A 24557-nucleotide genomic window follows, 5' to 3' on the forward strand; every position below is an offset into this window, starting at 1 on the left:
CTATTACGACAAAGATGAGAAAACAACTCTAGACAGGCCTTAGGTTTCAAGGCCAAATTACGTCCAATTTTCCATAGTCCCCAAAATGCGAACCACCACCTCCCACCGCCCCGATTCTGTGTTACGTGAGTGCCAGTGGCCCCCGCGGAGCGCCGTCCGTGTTCTCCGTGGGGACCGGGGGCCCGGCACCGCACCCCGCTGCTTTCCGCGCTCCTTGTTGTTCCCGGCGATTCCCGCCGGCAGCCGCGCCCTGCGCCGGGGTGACCCGAGGCCGCTCCACCCGCGGCCCTCGGCCCGCGTCCACCCCGGCGCGAAGTCCCCGCGCCCTAAAATCCGCTCCCCGCCGCGCACACCCGAGTCCAAGCCCGCGGCGGGGCCGCGGAGCCTCCGGCCCGCACTCCGGGGCCGGGCCGGGCCGCGGGCCTGGCGGCGCGCGGGGGGGGCTCGCCCGGTATGGAGGGGTCGGGCGGGGAGGGGGTCCCGGGGCACCGCTGCGCTCCGCGGGCGCACGCCGAGCCCCGGGCGACGCGGCGCGGCCGAGCCGCGGCGGAGGCGGCGGCAGGAGGAGCCGCGGGACCGAGCGCCGCCGCGCCGCCCCCGCCCCGCCGCCCCGACCGCCGCCTCGCCCGCCCCGCACAGGCCCCCGGCCCGCTCGGCCGCACCGGCCCCCGCGGGCGGGCGGCCCGAGGCGGCGGTGGCGGCGCGCTCCCTTCCGCCTGCTCCTGGGCTCTCTCGGGCAGTGACGTGACGTGCTGACGGCGGGCCCGGCCCGGGGAGCTTGGCCGCTTCCACTCAGCTCCGAGCTCGGCCCCTCCCTCCCCTCCCGCCCGCCCGCCCGCCCCGCCGCAGCCGCCGCCGCCGCCGCCGCGCTCGGCCCAGTCGCGCTGAGAGAGGCCGCGCCGAGCGAGCGCCGCCGCCCGCCACCCGCACGGTAAGAGCCGCGGGCCGGGCCCTGCCGCCCGCCCGGCCCGGGCCTCCCCCTGCCCGCACAGGCCGCGGCGCAGGCCGCGAGGAGGCCGCAGCTAGGCCGCGCCAGGGCTCCGCCACAGGAGCGGGCCGCGGGCTCTGCGCCGGCGGCTCCCGCACGCCCGGCGCGGCCCGGGGTGGCGGGGGAGGTGGCGTGAGGAACGCGGAGTGGAGGTGGGTGGCTGCGGGCCCGGGGGGAGGCGAGTGGGGCCGGTGAGGGGCCGCGGGCCCGGCCGGGGGGGGCTCGGAGGTGTCTGGAGGAGGAGACAAAATGGCGGCGCGCGGGGGGGGGGCGGAGGGCGCCGGCGCCATCTTGAATTAATCGCTCGCACAGCCGGGGCCCCGCGCGGGCCGGGCCGGGCTGGGCCGGGCGGGGCGGGGGAGCCTCGGGGCTCCGGCAGGGACCGCCCGCAGCCTCCACACCCTCCCCGCCTCCCGCTGCCGCACTGCCAGGCGCAGCGGAGCGAGGCGCGTTCCGGCTCGCCGCGGCTCCCTACGCGGCCGCGCCGGGGCTGCCGGCCGGATCCTCTCCTGCCCCGCCATCTCCTTCCTCTCCTCCTGCCGGGGATTCGGGCGGCGCGGGCTCGGCAGCGCCGGGAGCTCTCCCGTCAGCCGCCTTCGCCCACTCGCCCTGTAAGCAGCCCCCTAATCCCTTGGGGCCCCCTTGGTGCTGGTTCAAAGGTGCGCCTGGGATCGGTCATTTCCCTAATTTAGGTTTCGTTAAGAATTAGCTTATTTCCTTTGGAATTACTGTCGTCTGGCGCACAACATTCCAGTGAAATCTGGAGAAAACCCTTTTCTTTAACCGGTTTCTGCAAATACCCCACCACTGAACTACAACAAAGAGGGGAATGACTTGAGGTGTTTTGTTTTTTGACGGAACCGCAGTGAGAACATCAGCACCGATTCCCCTGCCAAAACTGAGGGAGATGCGTCAAGAAATTAGCAGCTAATGATCACATTGTTACAACGTCGTTTTCACACGTCGTTTTTATTCTTCTGTTTCTCCACCTAGTGATAACGGGGGTTATTTTCAAGGCAGGAATGAAATCCTGTAGGGAGCGTAGGGGGTTTTTTTGCCATTCCTGAGGACAGCGTGTGTGTGTGCGTGCCCTGCGTTTGCCACAAGTGGGTCACGTCAGGCGAGCTGTGACACTGCGGCGGCGGCGGGGACTGAGCCCGGAGCCGCCTCAGGAGCTCGGCCGAGCCTCGCTGCTCGGGGCTCTGACCCAAATGGGACATGCCAGGCGTGCCGCAGCTTTTAATGGCACGGAGCGAGGCACGACGGGAGCGTGGCTGTGGCTGTGGCTGTGCGCTCACTCATCCCCGCGTGGGTAGGGGCCAGCGCTCGCACGTGGGGAATTTGGCTGCTTTATGGCCTGGTTTGTAAGAGTTTTGCTGCTTGGGTATTTGGTGTATGGCCCTACTGTAAATTAAGAGTAGGCAAATACATACGCTATGTATTTCTTTTTCACAAGGATGGCTTTTTTTAAAGTTTTTCTTTTTTTCTCCTTTTCCTTTTCCCCCATTTTCCTATTGTCCTTTTTTTTCTTTTTTCTTCTTTTTTTTTTGGTGAGAGCAGAGAAACAGCTTCTGCAGAGTATTTAAACCTCTTTTGAAGAACTCTGTTCTATTTTTAAAGTTGCTCCTTCTTTAAAACATGGCAGCTTGTCTATTTCGTTTTATTTCATCTTGATTACCTTGGTAGGTCTGTTGAGTCAAGGATCTGTAACATGGCAGTGCACTGTCTGTGTTGCTTTTCTTGATTTGATTGTTCTCATGTTTGTTTTTATTTTGGAAGATTATTGCTGATGTAGTAATACCATTTCTTCCATTAATATGTAATTTTCCATCTGTCCTTCCACTTGAAAATGTTACCTTGACTTCCATAAAGCCCAAACCAGCCAACTCTCTGAGTAAATAGGTAAAAGTCAGTTTGTAAAAACTAACTGTATGGACAGAATTAAGTGTATTACAGAGTTGTATTAGTTCTTGATCCATGTGAAGCTGGCATGGACCCAAGCCAAGTAAAAGGTGTAGGTGTTTAGTTCTTTTCAGAGGTTATAAAACCTGATTTTGGATACCTCTGATTTTTTTTGTCCCAGTGGTAGAAGAGTGTTATGAGAATTTCGGAGATTTGAACAAAGAGACACACAGTCAGTCACACAGTTGAGAAGGAGCAAGTGTAGGGACATGGCTGGGCACCAGCTTTTCTTTGAGAATTTGGGTTCCCAAGATGGAACTGAAAAATTGATTCTGTTGGCTTTGATGCCAGAACCATGTCCTGAGGTAAATGTCATCTAGAATGTTTTGGAAGGACTGAGAGGAGTTTCTGTCCTTCTTGAGATCTTGCAGAACAGTGAACAGCTGGAATTGTTTCCTAGCCTTTATGGTACCACAGAGGTTGAAGGTCTTGCCAGGGCATTGAAGGTGTTCTCTGTGGTGCTTGCAAGAAGCAGCTCTGGTATTTCTGGTGTCACAGAGCTGCTGCTACAGGTTCAGAGCCCTGTGGTGTTCCTGCCTTTGTGTGCCTGCACCTTGTGCTCACCCTCACCCTCTGCTCAGAAGAGCAAGCAGGAAGAAACAATGGTTTCTCATCTCCTGGTTAGAATGCTCAGACTCTGAAGTGTTTTCAGGAATCTTTTTGTATTTTTTTTTGCCTCAGCCACAGACAAGTTACTTTATGCCTTTTTGGATTGCAGATTGTGATTTGGACACTTATTATTTCAGATAGTTCTGTTAATTCCTGTTTTAAGTGCCTGCATCCTCTTTTGATCATCTTCTTGCAGCAGCTTTCTGTGGATGTGGGGTCTGTGCCCTTGTAGAGCACTTCCAAACTCTTCATGGTCCTGTGCAGGGGTAGGAGTTGGCTGGGTCTGTCTGCTAAAGTGCATTTTGAGAAACATTATTTAGTAAGAGGAGAAAAAAAGAGAAAGCATTGAAATTTCTTTCTACTCTGGAACAAGCACCAAAGCAAATGTTGGTTGCCTTTTTAAGACTCAGACTTCAAAGCCCATGTGCCAGGAAGTGTCTTTGGTTTGTTGGAGCCTGAGCCTTTGTTGTGAGCACATTTTGCTTGTGTAGGTAAGAAGACCTGACCAGTGCAGAAGAGGCCAGAATAATGTGGTGTGCTAGGCTGTCATTGCTGTGAAACTGCAGCTCCTGAACACCACAGGGATATTCTGGGTTTAGAATCTGTTGCCTGGTATCCAGAAAACAAGAAAAGCAGGGAAGAGATGGTGTCAGTGGGCACTTACAGGAGGCTGGGAAGTAGTGATAGACACTTCTGCATCTCCTGGGTGAAGAGGATAGACAGGACAGTGAAGGACTGCCTCACTTAGTGAAGTGAGGAATTCAGGGAGCAGATAGGATAGAGAAAGCACAGGCATGAATCATAAGGAGTAGGAATTTGTGGTGCAGTGGTCAGGCAGGTGGTGAAAGCAGGAACAGAGGAAATGAATGCCAGTTCTTCAGGTGCTGAACTGACACTTCAGGCTGCTCAGGTCGCAGCAGATGGCAGGCTGGTGTGCATGGTAATACAGCCCTCAAAAGCACAGGCACAAAGGGCATCTGAACTTTTCCCAGAGATCAGGACAGACAGCTCCATCTTCCTGTGTGTCTGTAGTCTCAGGAGAGAGGCAGTTTTATTCCTGCCAGCCCTTAGTACCCCTTTGCCTCCTACCAAAAAAACCCTCCTAATTTCCCATACAATCTTTGCTGCAAATTGATGAGTAGCAGAGGTTTGTGTGAGTGATGGGAGGGTACTGCAGTTAGAAGATGGAGGGATGAAATGAGCAGGTGAGGTAATGAACATGATATTGGTGCAGGCACACCAAAAGTTGGGAAAGAAGCAACAGAAGAGAAGAAAGTGAACAGTGAAGGCAGCACAGAAAGTATGACAAGGTGAATAGGAAGGACATTGGTACTAGACTGGATGGGTGCATACCAAAGAGATGGGAGGAAAGCAGTTTGGGTATGAATAATTCTGGCTGGAATTACTGTATGGGATTTGTTACTCTTCTTGTTTCTGTGGCATGGCAGAAGTTGATTGCCATCAGTCAAGCTATTTCTTGCATCTGAGGCTGAAACACTTTTCTTCTGCTCTTAGTTCTGAAAAGAAGCATTGGGTGAAGGGCTGTTCCTCTTCATGGTGGGCACTTCTGTTGGAAGTGCTTGACAGAGTAACTGGGAGGCAATTTATGTCCAGTTGGATACCACAGTGACTTGTTAGCACAGCTGTCTTTTGAACACAGAGCCCTTCCAACTGAGCATCACACAAATAAGAAGACCTTGGAAAATTGTTAGTGTTCCACTATTTTTCTTCCAGTTCCATGTCTGGCTATATTTCTCCCTCAGCTTTTGTAAAAGAGAAGGCCCAAGTGACTGCACTGGAGGCTGGACAATACCCCAAAAGAGAGTTCCAGAGGTGAAGAGTTGAGAAAATATGAGCTAAAATGTGGAGCAAGTTTAGAAAATATTTGTTCTAGATTATGGGTTTAGATTTGTGTTTTGGACTAGTTAATTTTTTCTTTTGTATAGCAGTTTCCCTGATAAAGCCTTAATGAATGTAAATGTTAGTTGATGTAATTTGGAAAGGTTATGATTCTTTTGGAAACCTTGGTTAGAATCTTGATGTTTTGTCTGTCTTTTGTGAAAGTATCACAGAATTGGGGAGCTTTCTGCTTGTGACTATGAGAAATGTTTGGAGGAAGAAAAAGAACGTTTCCACTTCTACAGAAACACAAGCAGAAACATGGAGCAACATTCTGTTGCCTTTTGCTCGTTGTGCATGTAGGAGAGTAGTTGGACTGCAGTGCAAGGGAGTAGCACAAGTTTATGTTAGGCTGCATTTTACCTAACTAGGTTTGCCTGGTCCTGTAATGCACATAACTGAGCAGCAGAATTTAGATTGCAGTTTGACATTTTTGCAAGTATTTTAACTTTGTGGTCTTGTTTCATTCTTTCATTAAGAAGACTGAAATCCTGAGTTAATATGCATTGAAATGTTGACATGCTGTTCAAAAGTTTTGGTAGAACATGACATTTGGTGATTTTTGAGAACTAATGTGTCTTACTTACGGTACTTTGTCTTATGACAAAAGTTCTGAAAATATTTGCAGATCTAGGTTTTAAAACATTTGATGTTATGCTCTGGAAGCAGTTTACATGGATGATTTCAGATCCTGAAGTGACATAAGAGTGAACTCTTCCTGACTGTCTAAGAATGAACATGAGGACATCAGAACTGGTGTGCATTTCAGATAATGAGCTCTCTGTGTTTAATTTATCATAGTGAGCCTTAATGATTTCACAGCTCTATATTCCTCCCCATCCAATAGGGACTTGTTCCTTGAGTGGGAATATGTTGTATTAAGGTTCTCACAGGAATATCTCTAGGCTTTGTCTTAATTTTTTTTTAAAGATTATAGGAAAATAATATTTTCACATTATTTTATGAGCTGCTTCTGTGTTTGTGAAGCCATAGGGTTTTGAGAAAAATGGACCCTAAGTGTGGGACTTCACCCTCTAGTTCAAACCGTGGGTGTTTGGTCATCCAGGGTGTTATGGCTGGAATCCCAGACTGAGGGACCCTGAGTAAAATCCAATTCATCTTAAAGTCATGAGGTGCTGTGTGTTAACTTCAATGCATCCAAAACATCAACTTTTCCATGCACAGACAGAGGCAACTTTCTTCACCATATACAGTGAAATAACCTTTCTTCTTCATCTTCTACAGACACTGTGACTGATGAGAGTTAAAGGCCATGGATGAAGATGGGCTTGAATTGCAGCCACATGAGCCAAATGCATTTTTTGATCCAACAGGTCTGTAAGGAGATAATACATAGATAAGAGTGTTCACATTTGATGCAATTGACTATTGTTTATTCTGCCTTTGCTTAGAAGTGCTGTGCTGCATCAATGCTTTTGTATGGAGTAGTTGCTTTTGAGTTTGGGTTGTTTTTATCACTCACAGCATTATGAATGAATGAGCTACTGTTCTTTCAGTCAAGTAATAGTTGTTTGGGTGTTGGGGGAGAGTCTAAAAATTGCAAATCTTTTTCAGGAGAGAAAATCTTGTTCATCTTAATTATGTTAACATCTACTGAGGACTTGCTTTATCTATCTGTCTTAATAGTTCATATGCTGTTTTGCTTGTTTTACTAGAGTGCAGCATGGTGTGAGAGTTGAAGTGAAACAGAAGTAATTTCAATTATTTACCACCTCATATGAGACAGTGTTACAATTTAAGTGCTATTTTAATTGTGTTTTTCAGGAGCTGATGCAGCACATATGGATGGAGATCAGATTGTTGTGGAAGTCCAGGAAACAGTGTTTGTTTCAGATGTGGTGGACTCAGATATAACTGTGCATAACTTTGTTCCTGATGACCCAGACTCTGTGGTGATCCAGGATGTCATTGAGGATGTTGTTATCGAGGATGTTCAGTGCCCAGACATCATGGACGAGCCAGATGTGTCTGAAACAGTCATCATTCCTGAGCAGGTGCTGGACACAGACGTGGCTGAAGAGGTTTCTTTGGCTCATTGCACTGTCCCGGATGACGTTTTAGCTTCTGACATAACAGCAGAGACAATGTCTATACCAGAGCACGTGCTGACAACTGAGTCGATGCATGTGCCTGAGGTTGGACACGTGGAACATGTGGTTCATGATAACGTTGAAGAAGCAGATATTGTCACTGATACTCTGGGAACAGATGTTGTTTCTGAGGAAGTCTTGGTGGCAGACTGTGCATCAGAGGCAGTGATTGATGCCAATGGAATCCCTGTGGAACATCAAGATGAGAAGGGCAACTGTGATGATTACCTTATGATTTCCTGTAAGTGTTTGGGGAAAGCCATCAAAGTTCTTATGATATGGGCTTGAAATATCTGAGGGAGGGCTTGAGACAATACCCAAAGCAGAGTTTCAGTATTTTTTATTGAGATGTAGATCTCACAAGTGTACTCACACAGAGGGACTTTTAGGAGCATGTACCAGCTAAAAGTTCTGGTGAAGCTGTTGGAGAGAAATACTGGCAAATGCAAGTTTTTTCTGTAGCAATTTATAGCATATGAACAAAAGAGAAAGAATTCTAGTCAACTAAATGCCATGTACATAATAAGAACTGAAAGAAAATTAATGTGACCATGCTTAAAAATGCTTATATGTGCAGGTTACTATGATAACTATCAAGACATTAGGAAACAAAAATATTTCATGGAAAAGAAAGAGTAAAAACCCGTGGTTTCTGAAAATCCAATACTTGTCTTGTTTTTTTGCTAAGCCCTCACCTCTTGCACTCCATTTATTGTGGATACAGACAGCAATATGGTTTCTTTGCTGTTAGGATGTGATTTCTTCTCTTGATTAAACAAAGGACAGAGGTGTGCAGGTAACAAAAAGAGTAGCTATTGCTGCTCATAGCTGGCAAGTGAATATCTTAATCTCTCTTAGGAGCAGTGGCACAATCCCTTTGAATTGTATTTCAAAAGCCTTAAATAGAGGGTGGAGAAAAATAGAGCATATCATCAATCCTTTTTCTACTGAGGATATCCATTTGTGTCAACTAGAGTTTACTCTAAGTATGTTACTTATTATAGTGATTACTCAGTGCAGCACCTGGGAACATCACAGTGTCATGCTGAACATTTATTTATTGTAGAAATAGAAAAGCCTTGTTAGGTTGGTTTGTTTAATTGCCCTTTCAGGCACTTCAGTTTTGTGTGGTGTTAAATGATTTCGTTTTTGAGGTGTACTTCGTGCTTTGCTTCAGTTACCTTTTTTCTTTTTTTTTTTTCCCTTTTTTCCCCCTTCTTTACTTTTGGACATATTTTTGAAATGTATAATAACTTGTTTTAATTTTATATTCTGTACTTACAAATTTTAATGTTGCTTCTCCTTACCTAGGATCACTGCATTTCTTAATTTATCATCTCTTGAGTTCCTTGAGTAACCTTGTTGCAGCCATGTTTTGAGTTTATATGAGGTACAGTTAATTCTCTATTATCTGGGAAAACAATGAAATGGGATAATGCAAAATATGGATCACACAAAATATTGTAAATTAAACTGCAGGATTGTACTGAGGTGAAATAGGTCAGGGGATCTGTTCTGAAATTGTATTGATCCAGACTGATAAATGCCCTCTTGTCTGGTGTGGTACAGATAAAACTTTCTGATTCTGGACCCAAGTTAAATCTGATGAAAACAGCTCAAATGCTTCTGACCCTGCTGCACAGTAGACAGCAGACTGGATAATCTGCCAGTGGATAATTGAGACCTGATTCTGGTGGTGATCCTTCCCTCTTCCATGTCCTTGGCTGTAGCTCTTGAGGGGGTCTCTGCTCCCCCCCTCCTGTGCAGGTTTTGCTCCTGCAGCAGGGCAGGGCCTGTGGGGCTGCTGCCATGGAGCCCTTGGCAAACCGTGCCTGTGTAGGTGCACTGAGGGATGGGGGTGTGTGTGTCCCGTTCATGGCAGGCAGTGGCTGAACAAGCACTGAATGTCCTGGTAGAGGCCACTTTGGGTGGCCCCTGCCTAGCTGGGAAGGCTTCTTAGATGTACCAGTTGTCAACTGGGGGTGACTGGCAGGAGGCACAGAAATTCAGTTGTTCACTTGTGCTGGGGCATTCTCCATCTTCAGTCACGTATTTCTGCAGTTTCACACTTTATTTATTATTAAATGTCTCTTGCAATGTACTTTGTTGAGATTCAGAACCTTAAATAAGCCAGCATTTAAAATAATGGTTATGCTACAAAATATGCATTCTACTTGTGTTTAATGTTGTACAGTTCATTTTAAAGGGAAGTCCCTACTACCACCTACTGTGTTTAAAGCCTGCTTAACAAGTTCTTCTGGTTGTGAAGGCAGTCTAGTGCTTTTCCATCAAGTAAAGGCTGTCTTGCCAAACAGTCTCTTTGTTGTATGAAAAATATGATTTGAATTAATTTTTGATTATTTTTTGTTTGCATCAGCAGTGTATGTGTTTATTGATCTGATGCCTGTCTCAGTTCTTCAGTTAAACTGAGTTTTCAAAAGATAGTAACATCAGCCAATCCAGTTTTGGGTTTTTCATCCTAACTTGTAAATTTGTGTTTAATTCTGGCAAAACTCCCTGAACTGCAGGGGCAGATGCTGGAATGTAATCTTGTCTGCCATTACAGTAGTCAAATGTTTCTGCTTCCCAGATCTGTGAGCTAGACTGTTCTCCAGAATGCCTTTGCCTGTCTTCTTTTACATAGGCACTTGGAAAGTAGGGGATGACACTTCATGTTCTTCCTGTTGTAGGTTTCTCCATCTGTTTTCTTCAGTGGAAGCTATTGGCACAATCTTTTTGCTTTTTCCTGTTTTGTGGCTCTCTATAAGCATTTCCATTTTTGTTCCTAATGAGCTGAGTATACATATATTTTCTTAAGGTCATTTTCTTAGCTTTATCCTGAATACATGTGATCTGGAATGACTAATCTGTGTGTACATTTTTTTAAAGTTGTGTTTATACCTTCTTTGTTAGTTTCAGACTGATTTGTATTTTCAAAGGGTGCAGTTCCCATGGGTTTCATTCTGTGACTTTGCTTCAATGAGCTCAGTATTTTAATACTTCTTTTCCCAGTTAGAATTAATTTAGCTTTGGCATTAATATGACTTTGCTGTCGTCATTTTCATGGCAATGCTTCTTGGCACTGCTTTACATCACCAGTTACTTTTTGATGTAGTTATTTTTTTTCTTGGATACTTTGTCTTTGCCCTCAAGATTCATTTTTATTCCATGGTAGACTGGGGGCACTTAGAGCAGAGCAGAATCAGATATTCATTCAACTGAGAATGCAAACCTACCAGTTAGTGGCTTGAAAAAGATGAAAGGAGGTTTGATAATTTTTTTTTTTTTGCATGTTCCATAACAAGCCAGTTCATGAGTTGGGTCAGGAAAGTAGAAATTGTGCTGTGACTCACATGGTACTAATTATTTGTTAGATTGGAAAACCATTTCTCCCTGAGTGAAGCAGTAGTGGTGAGATGAACTGGTGTTTGTCAAAACAAAACAAACATCCTACATTTACTAAGCCAGGGAAGCAGTGCCCTGTGCCTGGCAATAGGATGGAGATGGAAATTAATTTTTTTTGGTCTGATTTAATTCTGTTTGGCAATGGTAGACACGTCCTCTGGCATTAACTGCTTCTTTAAGATGAAAAATTGTATCCTGATACACTCTTACTGCAGTAAAAATAGTGAGGGACAAAAGTTTGACAGGAGGAGTCTGGAAAGAGTGAAGGGCAGCCTCACAAGGCTTAAACTGTAGCTTTAAGAATAGAAATATTTGCAAAAATGGGAGCTGTGTTGTGTCCGTCCATCCATCCATCCATCCATCCATCCATCCATCCATCCCTTTGCTTTTCTCTGGCTTAGACATGTCTCTTGTTTGTTTTGTCTGAAGCCAGGCCTCTGAAAATCAATCTTTTTTCATCCTTGTTGGATGTTTAGGTTGAAAGCAATGGATCTGATGTACCAAACCATTGGGATTCATGCTTTTCCTTAGGGCCTTCCAGTAGCCTTCAAGTCAAGAAAGCAAATGCTTTAAATTGCTTTTTTAGCATAAATATCTCCCTCTTTTCCCCTGGAGGTTGCTAAAGATGCAGGAAATCACATTTTTTTCTCAGAGCTAGAACTTGCCATGCCTCTGTCTGACCACTGGAGTGGCATCAGCAGCTCAGGCTGCTCAGGAGGTTGCCCTGAGAGGTGATGGAAATCAGAATTACCTTGGGCTGAGGGATGTCAGAGCTCAGGCTGCTTTGTGTGCTGGGGCAGAGCACAAGAAGGACAAGTGTTGGATCCCAGCTGGGAGCTCAGGAATTACACCTCTGCTGGATCACTACCCTGGAGGGACCTTTAGGTGCACAGGATGTCCTCACATGTAAAAGCAGTGAATTCAAATGAAAATAGAGCAGATTGCTCTTTTCTCAAAGGTTAGGAAACCTGCTTTGCCATTCAAGAAATAAATGCATGGTAAAAATAGCTTCTTTAGTGGACTAGGGATTGTCTGCTGTTGAGTGAAGTAGATGTTGCTGCCACAAATAACTGAACAAAGTCAGGGGAAAACAATGCTTTTAATCTGTTTTAGAGAAAATGGCTGTTTTCATTAAGAATGCTTAAATAGGGTTGTTTATTTTATAGGCAGACAAGTGTCCCATGATACACATTTTTTTAGCAGCTTAGAAAACCATTTGGGAGCAAAGGCTGATAAAATAGATGGTTTTTGTTTATTACTCCATTGACACATTTTTAAGACCTGTTTAACTGGTGTAGATAGATTTTTCCTTTGGTTGTTTGTTTTGGTGTGCTTTTTAGCAATAAACAGTGGGTATTTGAAAAAGGTGGAAGGTGTCTGTGCTTAAGTGAATTTTATTTTTTACAATCCTTTTATTTTCCTCATTAATCCCACACAGAGGAGAAATGGTAGGAAAGAAAAAGTTTAGAAAGTTATGGAATCTATTAAAAATAAATGCAGTTATATTTGCATTTCTTAATTAGAAATAAACCACTGTAAGGGTATAAAGTCTTTATCTGCCTATCCCTCAAATATCTGATAGAAAAAAAACCTAAAAGCAACATCTAGGGGAAAGTGTATGGTTAAAGAGAAGGTGTTCTATTGAAGCAAACCAGGATCTTGGCCTGGTATTTATGCTTCTGTGTGGGGAAGCTGGCCTCAAAGGGCTTTAAGTATGGAGTTTATTATCAATGCTTAGGAGCTTGTTTCTGTCCCAAAAATGCCATTGAGCATGTTTTAATAGAGGGGCAGAGGTACTGGAGAAAATTGTTCTTTGGCTGTTACTATTTTATTATATGATTTTTGAAATTAAATGTAGTACTTTCTAGGAAATCAATGCTGTCATTGTGATGGATCACATAGAATCTGTTGTTCTTGTCGTTGCCTGGATCTTTTATTTCTTCACTTTATTCCTTATTCCTTACTCCTTTTTTTACCTGTTGGTCTCTTATTGTTGATTTCCTTATAAGTGCTGACTAGACAGGTTTTAAATATGCTGTGGCTTTCTCATCTGTTTGTGCTTTTAATCACAATTCTAGCATTATATGGAAGCAATTATGGCAGCATTGGAGAAGCACATACTTATTTGTTTCTTGCAGCTCATAGTATGCATTAGAGCAGGCTGCTCTAATCAGTGAAGTCTGTGAAGAATTTTGGCAAACCAACCATAGACTGCATTCTTGCAATTCATGTAGATTCATACTGTGTCTGGTAATTTTTCTGGGTTTTGTTTGGTTTGGGTTTTTTTAACTCTTGAGATTTAGTCTGTATGCACTTGTTTACTGAATGAAAGCTACCAGCTATAGGGAGGAAAAAAATCAGACTTTTAAAGTTTTTAGTGTCCAGTTCATATCTGATAAAATGGAGGCACAAGGTATGACAGCACTGGAGTAATGCTAGCCTGAACTTTCTTCTAGCATGTGACTTGTGATTAGTTCAGTAATGCTCAGTGGCTCCACTTAAAAGGAAATGGTCTCTTAGAAGTTTAACTAATTCTTTTAAGTTGGGTTTTTGGGGGGCGGCGGTTGTTGCTGTTATTGGGTTTTTACAGAGTTTTTGTTTGTTTGGTTTTGGTTTTTTGTTAATGTCCAAGAGGAGCAATATGAAAGAAGATCAGCCATGGATGGTAATTTGTGGGACCCCTTGATGGGCTGTGAATTCAAATGAAAGCTTAATATCATCAGAGTTCCAACTTGAAGCATTGATCAGTCTGGTATTTCTGAATATCATTTTCTCATTGTGAGACTGAGATACACGGAGAATGCAGAAGCTTTGGACAAGTGTTACATAGAAAGCAAATTTCATAAAACACTGCCAGTGAATGAGTATAAATAAATGCTTGTGTAGCCATAGGATAAAATACCTTGGGAATGGTACTTTCTGTAATAATACCCATTTTCTTTCACCTTGTTTGTCGCTTCCTTTGATTTTTATCTTCTTTTTTCCACACTATTTTTCATTCTGTTACCTGTTACTATACTGCAAATATTACTGCTTTTCAAGCCCATCAGGGACTTCAGTTTTTAAAGTATTACCACCTGTCAAGAGTAAATTTTTTTTCCTTTTGGATGAGAAAAGTTGGCCTCATACCTCCTACACATCAATTTCCTTACAGCTTGATGTCTCTTGTTAAAAAATATTTAAACAAGTTGCTACATTTTTACAGCAATGCTGAATATAAAGGGAATTCAGGGATAAACAAACTCTAAATTGTATAACAATTTTTTATTATGTTGGATAATACGAATATACTTAGAATATACTATATTCTAATATACTTAGAATTTTGGAGAAGTTATTTCAAGGCATGAATAGAGCATGTTTTTAAGACCTAGAATTCTTCTGTTGTGTCAAAGTTACTAATGGATATTTCCATGTATTAATGGAGGTAAAAACCTCTGGACTGGTTGAAAGCAATGGCCCTGTTTCACACCATGCACATAGGTTTGTTTTCTCTCTGGTTGACTCAGCCATGGTTTTCCTTCCTCGTGGGTATGTTCCAGCATCAGTTGATCTTGGTGGCAGACTTCCCTTTTGGCTTCAGAGGTGTAAAGTCAGTCTACACTGATTGAAAGCCTTCCAAGGAAATGTGCCTGACACTGGAAACAGCCAAGTTAAGGGAGAGCAGCTACATAAATGTAGTGTAGGAACAAAAGCAAGGTCTCTTTTTTGTCAGGGTTCCGGTGACATTTGGTGTATCACGGATATGACAAAGAAGTCATGGAAGTCTGTTAGTAACTGAATATACACACTGTGGAGCTACATTGTTAATGTGGTTCAAAAGAACATCTTAAGGGTTCTGCTTTTAAATCCTTTGGGGTACAGCTGCAAGATGTTATGCTGTCCTGTGACACAAAGTAATTTTTTAAACATCCTACTGCTTGAAACAGTCTGTACCATGGCCACTGAACAGGATCTTGGCATTGAGTTTTTTGTGCTGTTCTTTTGGTAAGGAGAGAAACAGACTAATTTATGTTAGTGCTTTATAATTTAATGTTACTATATTATTTTTTGTGAGTAATGATGCCTGATTGAGAAATTGTACTTAAATACAGTTATGTTTGATACGTGAGACAGAACATGTGATAGTTTATCTAATTCAAAGGCTAATTTATTGGCTTCATGGCAGGAAAATAATAGTAATAACATTCTGAGCTTTTTTTAAAGTATGTATTAAAATAAATTTAAGAATGCACTTACTGAGTAGTAAAGCTATGATTTATTTATGAGGGTAGTTCAATGAGTGCTAGTAAAGTAAGCATACTTTGTGAAGTATTTGGTATGTCCTAGGCACGGTAGTTAAAAATTATTCACCATTTATAGGACAATTCTTAGACTTCTACTAGTATAAATTCCATATCTTTCTGCCATGAACTGAAGTCATGCATGACTCTGAGGGAGTGACAGTAAAGTCACAAATTACCAAAGTATTTTGTCATGTTAAGAATTCTTAAATAATTTCAGTACTGAAGAAACATCTGGGGCTTGTGAAAATTGGAGGATTCTTAAAAGGCCTTGAGAGCTGGATTTGATTTTTGTGAATGCATACTTACTATTTTTTTCTTGAAAACCTGTTCGTGGTAAAGTAAGATGGGGGGAGGTGCCCATGTACAGTATACCTCAAAAATCCAAGTATGTTCTTGTAAAGCTGGCTGTCAGCCATGGATAATGTGGAATTCTGGGCAAGTTTCAGCAGCTCAGGCTGGAGTGTGGTGTGGGTGCCCTTCTGGAGGCAGGAGAGCCAAGTTTGGGAGTGCTCAGGGCTGCAGCAGCAATGCAGGCTCCTGCAGGAAGGACACGAGTGCTCAGGGCTGCAGCAGCAATGCAGGGCAGGCTCCTGCAGGAAGGAGTCCTGCAGTGGGAGGGCAGCACTCACCACTGCTCCTTCCCAGGTGTGGAGGGCGTGAGGAAAGGGGAGGAGTTTCTCCCGGAGCTCAGGTTTCCTCTCCTGGCAGCTGGAAAAGCATCAGCACCAGCGCTTTGCAGGGAACCTGGTCTGACAGCCACCACTTGCCTCAGAGACAGGGTTGAGCAGCAGATAATGCTTTTGCAAAGAACAATTAATAGCTTCTTAGTGAAATTATGCCACAGAGTGAAGTATTTATGTGTACTTTCTTCCTACCATCAACTTGATGCAGATCACAGTTTCCTTATTAGCATTGCCTGGTGCGGTGTTCGTGCCTCTAGTTCTGTCATTGCAGCATTCTTGCACTTCCACCTTAACTACAGGATAACAGCTTGAATTTATTTTTGTGTTTATTGTCACTATTTTCAAGGATATGAAAAAATATTAATGGGTAGGTTCTTTGTCACAACCTTTTAATTTTAAACTGCTTCCAAATTTGAGTCATAAATTAATAAATATGTCTTTCATATGTGTCTGTCTGCATATGACTGGGTAATTGTAATAACTTGTTTTTGTAGTGGATGATGCTGGTAAGATAGAACACGAAGGTTCTGCTGAAATTACCATGGAAGCAGAGTCAGAAACTGGCTCTTGTAAAGTGGATGGCATTTGTCCAGAAGTCATCAAGGTCTATATATTCAAAGCAGATCCTGGAGAAGACGATTTAGGTAAAATACACATGTTTGAGACTACTCCAACCTGACACTTAAAATTATGCATGAGACTGTTGTTTCTCTCAAGTGGTATGTAAAAACCTGTGAGTCTGATAGTAAAGAGTTGACAAACTTTGAATTTTTGTGGTGTAGCATAGATTTTGGTGAAGTGTATTTAAAATATTTTGCTCTGGTCTTCCTAATTAGGGGGCACAGTAGACATTGTGGAGAGTGAGCCAGAGAATGACCATGCAGTGGGGTTGCTCGATCAGAACAGCAGCATTCGTATCCCAAGGGAGAAAATGGTTTACATGACTGTCAATGATTCTCAGCATGAAGACGAAGACTTAAGTAAGTAGGTGGCTTTCCTTTGGGAGCAGGGATTTTCACTTTCAGCAGTGCAGCATTCCTATTTTTTTTTAACTTCTTTTTATCTTAGATGTTGCAGAAATAGCTGATGAGGTTTATATGGAGGTGATTGTAGGGGAGGAGGATGCCGCGGCCGCCCACGAACAGCAAATCGATGACACCGAGATTAAAACTTTCATGCCCATAGCTTGGGCAGCAGCTTATGGTAAGTAATGCTCGAAAGAATTGTCCTTGAGTGACACTGAAGCAAAGTACCAGGGATTGGTTTTTGGAGGGTAGTCTGGAGTATTTGTGCTTTTGTGTTTGTTTCTAGAGTTTTAGTTTAAGAATGGTTTCTTAGCATACTGAGCCTTAAAAAGAAAGGAAGTGGGAAGTTTTAAGGCAGGCTTCTTCTTGCTCCTATTTAACTGGCATTTTCCTTCATATTTTCATGAAGTGAAAGGGGAAATACATGAGCTTCCAGCTAAAAAATTGAATCTCAAGTACCTCTGTTCCTCAGAGTTTTAGGACACAGTGAGAGCTGGCTTGGGACTAGAAGTGAATATTTTTATTTTGGGGTGGGGGGCAAAAAGAAGAAAGCAAATGGTAATATGTAAGATTCAGTGTAGCAGTGAAAAGCAACACTCAACACTGAGGTCTAGCTTGATTTCTAGAAGGATCATATAAACACATGATTTCACTAATGCCAATAATTAAATGATTAATAAAAAGAAGTTGGAGGGAGATAATAAAGTTGTAGTAGAACCTTGAGAGTATTTCCAGCACGCAGAACTATTTTTATTGATATGTGAACACCAGCTGGTGCACAGACTGGTTTCCCAAACTTCTGTAAGCTTAAGACCAGAATTTCATCTTTGCCCCTTTCTCCTTCTAAACAAAACAAAAGAAATAGTGGAGTAGAGGACAAAACTTACATTGTCTGCATGATGTGGATTGTGGTGATGGTGCCAGCAGAGAATTGTGCTGGGAATACAGTGGGGGCTGGAATCTTGGACATAAGTCAGGAAGGGCAATATTTCAGGGAGCAGTGTGTGTTTAAAAGTTATTTAGGGGATGGATGATAGTGCACCCAGAGCCTTATCTTAGGCCATATACTGGTGAGCCCAGCTTGAGTGAGAAGGAAAAATGAAATCGAGTGAACTTGAAACAAGTTGGGTACTAAACATTCAGTGGTTTTGGAGGAGGGAGAGAAAATTGAGCAGAATGTGTTAAAAAGAGTGAGATGGAATTGAAAGGAGAATTGAAGAATGTGGGAAACAGTGGAGTGGTTGCATTGTCAGCAGTAAGCAGCCTAGCATACAGGGTGAGAGATGGTGGGGACAGGGAGGAGTTAAGCATGAAGGCCTGAAAATGGCAGAGGAACACTGGAGCTAGCATCCAGGTGAGAATCTTCAGGCTCTGCACATTGCCTGGCTCTGAGTCTCCTTACATTAACCATGAATATTAATGCTCAGCACCCTCTGAAAGGAACAGCTGTTGAGCATATTCCTCTTTCTTGAATCTTCCTGTCTTGTGTTCTTTGCTTTCACTAGAAAATGTTGGCTTTTATTGATTCAAGTAAATACTTGACCACAACATTTATTATTGAAAGTTCACTTATGCTCTTAAATCACCAATGTTAAACTGATTGCCAATAACTACCTTCTTGAATGTATTCGTGATTTTCATGTTTGTTTTACATACAGTGATACTATTTGTGTATTAAACACAAAGCTCTGTGAGGCAGAGACTCTTTACTTCTTTCTGTTACACAATACTGAGCATGCTCTTTGTTCCCAGTAGAAAGAATTTGTAAGTTCTAAAGCATCAGGTGTCTAAATAGTAAGTAGTATACTTTGTTTGCCACTTTATGGGCTGTTCAGAAAGAATCTTTGATCACAGCTCCTGTTCAGAAACTTGATGTGTGACAAACTTCAGTCAGGTGAATTCAGACAGAAGTGAATGAGAGCTCACACACAAATGTATTTCAGGACTGAGAAGAATATTGGGCAGTGGATACTGTGACATGCTGTTATTTACTAATGTTAAACATTTTGGGCATAATTAGCAACCAAAGAGATTCAAAAAATGCCGCATTTGAAGGAGAATTCTCTGTGTAATGAAAAGCCATTAATTCCTGTACATTATACACTCCTGCAAAATTAGGTTAACAAAGCTAATGCTCATGATACCAAACATAATTCCTAAGTTACATGGTGAGACATTTTGCAGCTTATGCTGTACATGATTACAGTTTGATTAAATGTCCAGATAATGGTTTATTGTTTCTGTTACTACCATTGTAGAATTTGTGCTTGGATTACCTGCAGTGTTGGTAGGTAACTTCTGACCTTACCTTGGTAGGTAATAACAACGATGGCATCGAAAGTCGGAATGGCACTGCAAGTGCTCTTTTGCACATAGATGAGTCATCTGGACTTGGGAGGCTGGCCAAGCAAAAACCAAAGAAGAAGAGGAGACCTGAGTCCAGACAGTATCAGACAGGTGAGTATGTGGTGCCTGGCTCTCGTTCATCCAGGCACTTGCCCATAGACAGATCCATGCAGAATGTCTTGTAAAGGGAGGGGTTTGGAGAGTTACTTGGTTGACAACACTTCTGCTTTATAAATGAGTGCATATTTTATTTTACAAATTTTACACGGGTGATTTGGATTATGGCAAAGGAAGCCACCTCTGACATAGGAAAAAGTATTATAGCAAAATGTTAAAAAGCTATATACTTAACTTGCCACACCCATTTTAATGTTTAATGTCACTTTAAAAGGCAGTGTTAGATAAATAGTATTCTGTAATCATGCCTCTTAAAAACCCTTTTTTTGTCTTTATTGAAAATATGTAGAACAATGCATTTCATTATATCAGCTCGGTAGGTAACTGGAAAGTCTGAACATTGTATATTAATTTTCAGTAGTGTAACTTCTATACGCTTTCCTGTTTTAATGGTGAAATAAAATTGCCTTGACGTTTGTGCCTTTTTCCTTTCATCTGTGAGAACAGAAGTGTTCTATGGCATAATTTGTTCTCTGCCCTTATTGTGTTACGGTCAGAATATTTATTTGGTTTGATAAAGTTGAAAAAACACAACTTTTTTTTCAGTAGCCTTGCCTTAAATAATACTAAAAGTTTCTTTCCAAATTGTGACTTAACTGTAGGAGTTCTGTTTTGTTTAGCTTGAGTTAATAAACTGTGCAAATTAAAGTTGGCCTTTTCTACTTCCAGCTAGTCAGTTCTCCTTATAAAACATTTTTGGACAAGACAGCTTTTTTAACTTGCCTAAGCAAATTCAGGGTAAACAAATCAGGGTAATAGATGAGTGCAAATAATTTCCAAAGCTTTGAGGTTTCTGTGAAACATGTTCTTATTGATTCTTGCTTGGTACCTCTTCAGATCGTAGCTGTGACAGATGGCGTAAGAAGGAGGTGTTAGTTTCAGGGCATCTGAATTGTACTCAGTGGTAGGTGATTAAACTTCAACATTAAACTTTTTCTGCCAATTTGTGGAGAGTAAAGAGAAGATTGTGTACTTTGCTTACTAGATGATACTCAGTTTAACAAGTTGGCTGCTGTTCTTTGCACCAGCCATTGGTTTCTGCATGTATTTAATGTGTGAACTCAGTCAGAATTCTTCAAAATAGAATTATTTGAGGTGAGGAACATCTGTGTAGTAAAATGTACATATCCCATCTTTCTCCACAGTTCATCTTACTGTTAACATATGACATTTATGGAAGTATTGTATTATTGTATAATATTGATTGATAAAGGGGTTTTTTGTTGTTTTTCAGCAATAATCATTGGCCCCGACGGTCATCCGTTGACAGTCTATCCCTGCATGATTTGTGGAAAGAAATTTAAATCCAGAGGCTTCTTGAAAAGGCACATGAAAAACCACCCGGAGCACCTTCTTACCAAGAAGAAATACAGATGCACAGACTGTGATTACACTACGAATAAAAAAATAAGTTTACATAACCACTTGGAGAGTCATAAGCTGACCAACAAAACAGAGAAGCTTATTGAGTGCGATGAGTGCGGGAAAACCTTCTCTCACGCAGGAACTCTATTCACTCACAAGATGGTGCACAGGGACAAAGGAGTTAATAAAATGCACAAGTGCAAATTCTGCGATTATGAGACAGCGGAGCAGGGGTTACTGAGTCACCACCTTTTGGCTGTCCACAGCAAGAACTTTCCTCACATTTGCGTGGAGTGCGGCAAAGGGTTCCGCCACCCGTCGGAGCTGAAGAAGCACATGCGGATCCACACCGGCGAGAAGCCCTACCAGTGCCAATACTGCGAGTACCGGTCGGCCGACTCTTCCAACTTGAAAACCCACGTAAAGACTAAACACAGTAAGGAAACGCCGCTCAAGTGCGACATTTGTTTCCAGACTTTTTCAGATACCAAAGAGCTGCAGCAGCATACGCTTATGCATCAAGAAAGTAAAACGCATCAGTGTTTGCATTGTGACCATAAGAGCTCAAACTCGAGTGATCTGAAACGACACATTATTTCAGTCCACACGAAAGACTATCCTCATAAGTGTGATATGTGTGACAAAGGCTTTCACAGGCCTTCGGAACTGAAAAAACACGTGGCGGCTCACAAAGGTAAAAAATTGCACCAATGCAGACATTGTGACTTTAAAATTGCGGATCCGTTCATTTTGAGTCGCCACATACTCTCAGTTCACACAAAGGATCTTCCGTTCAGGTGCAAGAGATGTAGAAAGGGCTTTAGGCAACAAAACGAGCTGAAAAAACACATGAAAACACACAGTGGCAGGAAAGTTTATCAGTGTGAGTACTGTGAGTATAGCACTACAGACGCCTCAGGCTTCAAACGGCACGTGATTTCCATTCACACAAAAGACTACCCTCACCGGTGTGAGTATTGCAAGAAAGGTTTCCGAAGGCCTTCAGAGAAGAACCAGCACATTATGCGACATCATAAAGATGTTGGGCTGCCTTAAAGTCTCTTTCACAGACTTATGGCTGGAATTATAAAGGAAATTTGCCTTTCAGGCAGTTAGCTTATTTTAAAGCCAATCACCTGCGATCACACACACACAAAAAAAACCCACAAAAAAACAAAAACAAAAAAATACTGTGCATTTGATTTGTTGCTGTATAAAAATAGGATTATTGCTTGTAGTTGACTTTTATACCTTTTGTTCAATAGCGTGTTCTGAATTCTATTCAGTTTGTTTAATAAATGAAGAAAAGATGGCAACAATAAAGTTGCATTTAATAAAGTAAACCCTGTCTCTTACTGAATTTTTCAACCGTAATAGTTTATTTAAGTATATTTATCTTACTGATCTCGTTGATACTCACAGTGTCCATGTTAATGCAGTTTTGTCGTGAATTTTAAAAATATGAAAATTCTCTTGATAAAATTGTCAGAGGTGTGTATGGAATGGGGAATTGTCATGTTGACAGTAAAGTCACTAGGGCCCACCTGATTGTTCTGTTTTAACTATACAGACTTCGTGGCAGGTTAACTATTTTCCGGTTGAGGAGTTACAAGTCTCACTTTGTGTTTTCATTCTGGTTTCAGAGAGAAAAATACTTTAAAAAATGGTTTGGGGTGGTTTTTATCTTTCCTGGGCAAATTCAAAATATGCGCAAATATTACATTTATTGTTCTGTGCTTCTTTGTCTTTGAAAGATTTTGTGTGTTACAAGAGTTGGGTTTTTTCCACTTTATTCCTGTCTTAAATGTTGGAAACGTAAAATACTCTTGTTCCATTTGCAGAGTTAACAATAGACCTCAACTGTCTGTATGTGCTGGTAAACGTACCTCAAACTTTATGCTTTTATGTATGTTGGTATTTCTTTGAAAGAGCAGTTTGTGGTTCAAGTCACATTTTTATTGTTAGTTGTTTTAGAATAGAATTTAAGACCAAGAGGTGCCTCAATTTTGGAAACCAGATATTTACAGTGAGAGCTTAAGAAGGGAATGGAGTGGAGCAGATGAGTTCATAAGGAGTAGAGATGTTGTAACGTAGATATCCTTAATAAGAAAAGTAACTTATGATAGATGCAGTTGTTACTAAATTAAATGTTTTTCCTGAGCCATTAGTAGCTGTGTTCAGTGGCTGTTTAATAATTAGTACTGTATCCAGAATTAACCCAGTTATTTCAATCTGTTTATAAACAGCTGGGAGAATATTACAATTATTAGATGCAATTTTGCCACCTGAAGACTATTATAAAGCAGCTCTATATAATTTGCTAATTGCAGTGTAAATGTACCAAGCACAAAGTCCTGTACTTTAACAACAACCTTTGAGCAAAAACCCCAAACCATTTTAATTACAGGCCAGATTTTAGGACATGGCCCTGCTCCCCTTGCTCAAATTCTCATCCCAGCCACTCATGATGGATTGCAGAATTCAGTCCCAGCTGCCTGCCAGATTAGGTTAGATTTGTAACCAACAATTCCCTAATGGAAAGGCTTCAGAGGCTGAGCCAGTGTCAATTCCTCTTTCTAGGCAGGTGAACTTGCAATTGAACTCAAACAGGAATTTTAGTGATAGTTTCAAGTCTGGGGTGATAGAGGGACAAAGGTTTCCTTTCTGGGTGTGCATCTTCTAGGCCTTTTGTAATTTGTCTTGTTACCAAGCCCTGCCCCTACTGCTCCTCCCTCCTGTCTCACTGTAAGCTGAAATTCTTGTCCGTAGTGTGCAGTTCAGGAGAGCCCAATGCCATGTCACTGCCTGTGCTGTAGGATGGTTTTTCTTTCTTTGCCTGCTTGCAGTGCCCCCAGACTTGCTGGGTGCTCTTGTGTAATATTGCTACTCCATGACTCTGTAGTGTGTAATTCCTGGCTGTGCTGCATTGTGCCTTCCCTGAAATCCCCGCTGAAGCCAGTGGATTTCCTCATGGCCGTAGTGTCCATTGCCTGCTGATGCCAAACCAGATGCAGCAAAACCCAGCAGAGATTCCCACTTGCTTCTTGCAAAATACTTGCCTGTGACTACTTTTTTTCCCTCTCTTATGTTCAAGCATTTTCTAACTGGAAACCTGGAAAGTGTACAAAATCTGCAGAAAATCCCATAGTAGTGCTGAGGATTTTAGCCATTTTGAACTTTATTTTTTTAAATAAGCTGAAAGACAAAGAACACAATTTTATGCATTTTCTTTCTCTTACGTAGCCTGGACTCATACCCACTTTTTTTTTTTTTAAAGCACAATGTTGAAACATTTTTTTTTTTTAATAATTAAGGGTTTGGTCAAGTGGATTTTGTAAAATGTATTTGTCTGTATAAAGAGAAAATGAAATTATAGTTATTGTTAATGTACTGACATTAGTTACAGGTTAGTTTTAATTCTTAAATAATTTGCTTAGCAAATGCTATAAAATGGATGTTTCAGTTTAATGTTTAAAAAAGGTACAGATTTTTACAAGGACATAATATAAATTATTGTTCTGTAGAAAATACCCTGTTAAATATTGTATATGTCCTTCCCTCTGTACACTTTGTAAAAAAGACAAAAGAAAAAAACAAAATACATAGAACCATATAGGGATGTGTGACATTATTGTAATTGTGTACTTGATAATAACGTGAAAAAATAAAATTCAAAATATTTTCCTTTTAATGCACGTTTA

General features: G+C 42.1%; 1 protein-coding gene across 1 annotated transcript; it reads left to right on the forward strand.

Moving 5' to 3' along the window:
- Positions 1-859: 859 nt before the first annotated feature.
- Positions 860-24547, forward strand: ZFX (zinc finger protein X-linked). Its single transcript, XM_054272230.1, has 8 exons — positions 860-931; positions 6704-6792; positions 7244-7810; positions 16438-16587; positions 16780-16923; positions 17012-17146; positions 19285-19425; positions 20726-24547. Exons 2-8 carry the CDS (start codon positions 6732-6734, stop codon positions 21910-21912), a joined length of 2385 nt encoding a protein of 794 aa, XP_054128205.1. The 5' UTR covers positions 860-931; positions 6704-6731; the 3' UTR covers positions 21913-24547.
- The last annotated feature ends 10 nt before the right edge of the window (positions 24548-24557 follow it).

Source organism: Melozone crissalis, unplaced genomic scaffold (genome assembly GCF_028551555.1).
Source record: "Melozone crissalis strain CALT ecotype California unplaced genomic scaffold, PUWL_Pcris_2 ptg000013l_1, whole genome shotgun sequence".
Taxonomy (NCBI): domain Eukaryota; kingdom Metazoa; phylum Chordata; class Aves; order Passeriformes; family Passerellidae; genus Melozone; species Melozone crissalis.

Excerpts from the sequence above, each read along its gene's own strand:
- ZFX (XM_054272230.1), top strand. The coding sequence starts at position 6,732 with ATGGATGAAGATGGGCTTGAATTGCAGCCACATGAGCCAAATGCATTT. Across the intron at positions 6,793-7,243 it reads TGCATTTTTTGATCCAACAG|GAGCTGATGCAGCACATATG; the intron begins GTCTGTAAGGAG and ends TGTGTTTTTCAG. Across the intron at positions 16,588-16,779 it reads TCCTGGAGAAGACGATTTAG|GGGGCACAGTAGACATTGTG; the intron begins GTAAAATACACA and ends CTTCCTAATTAG.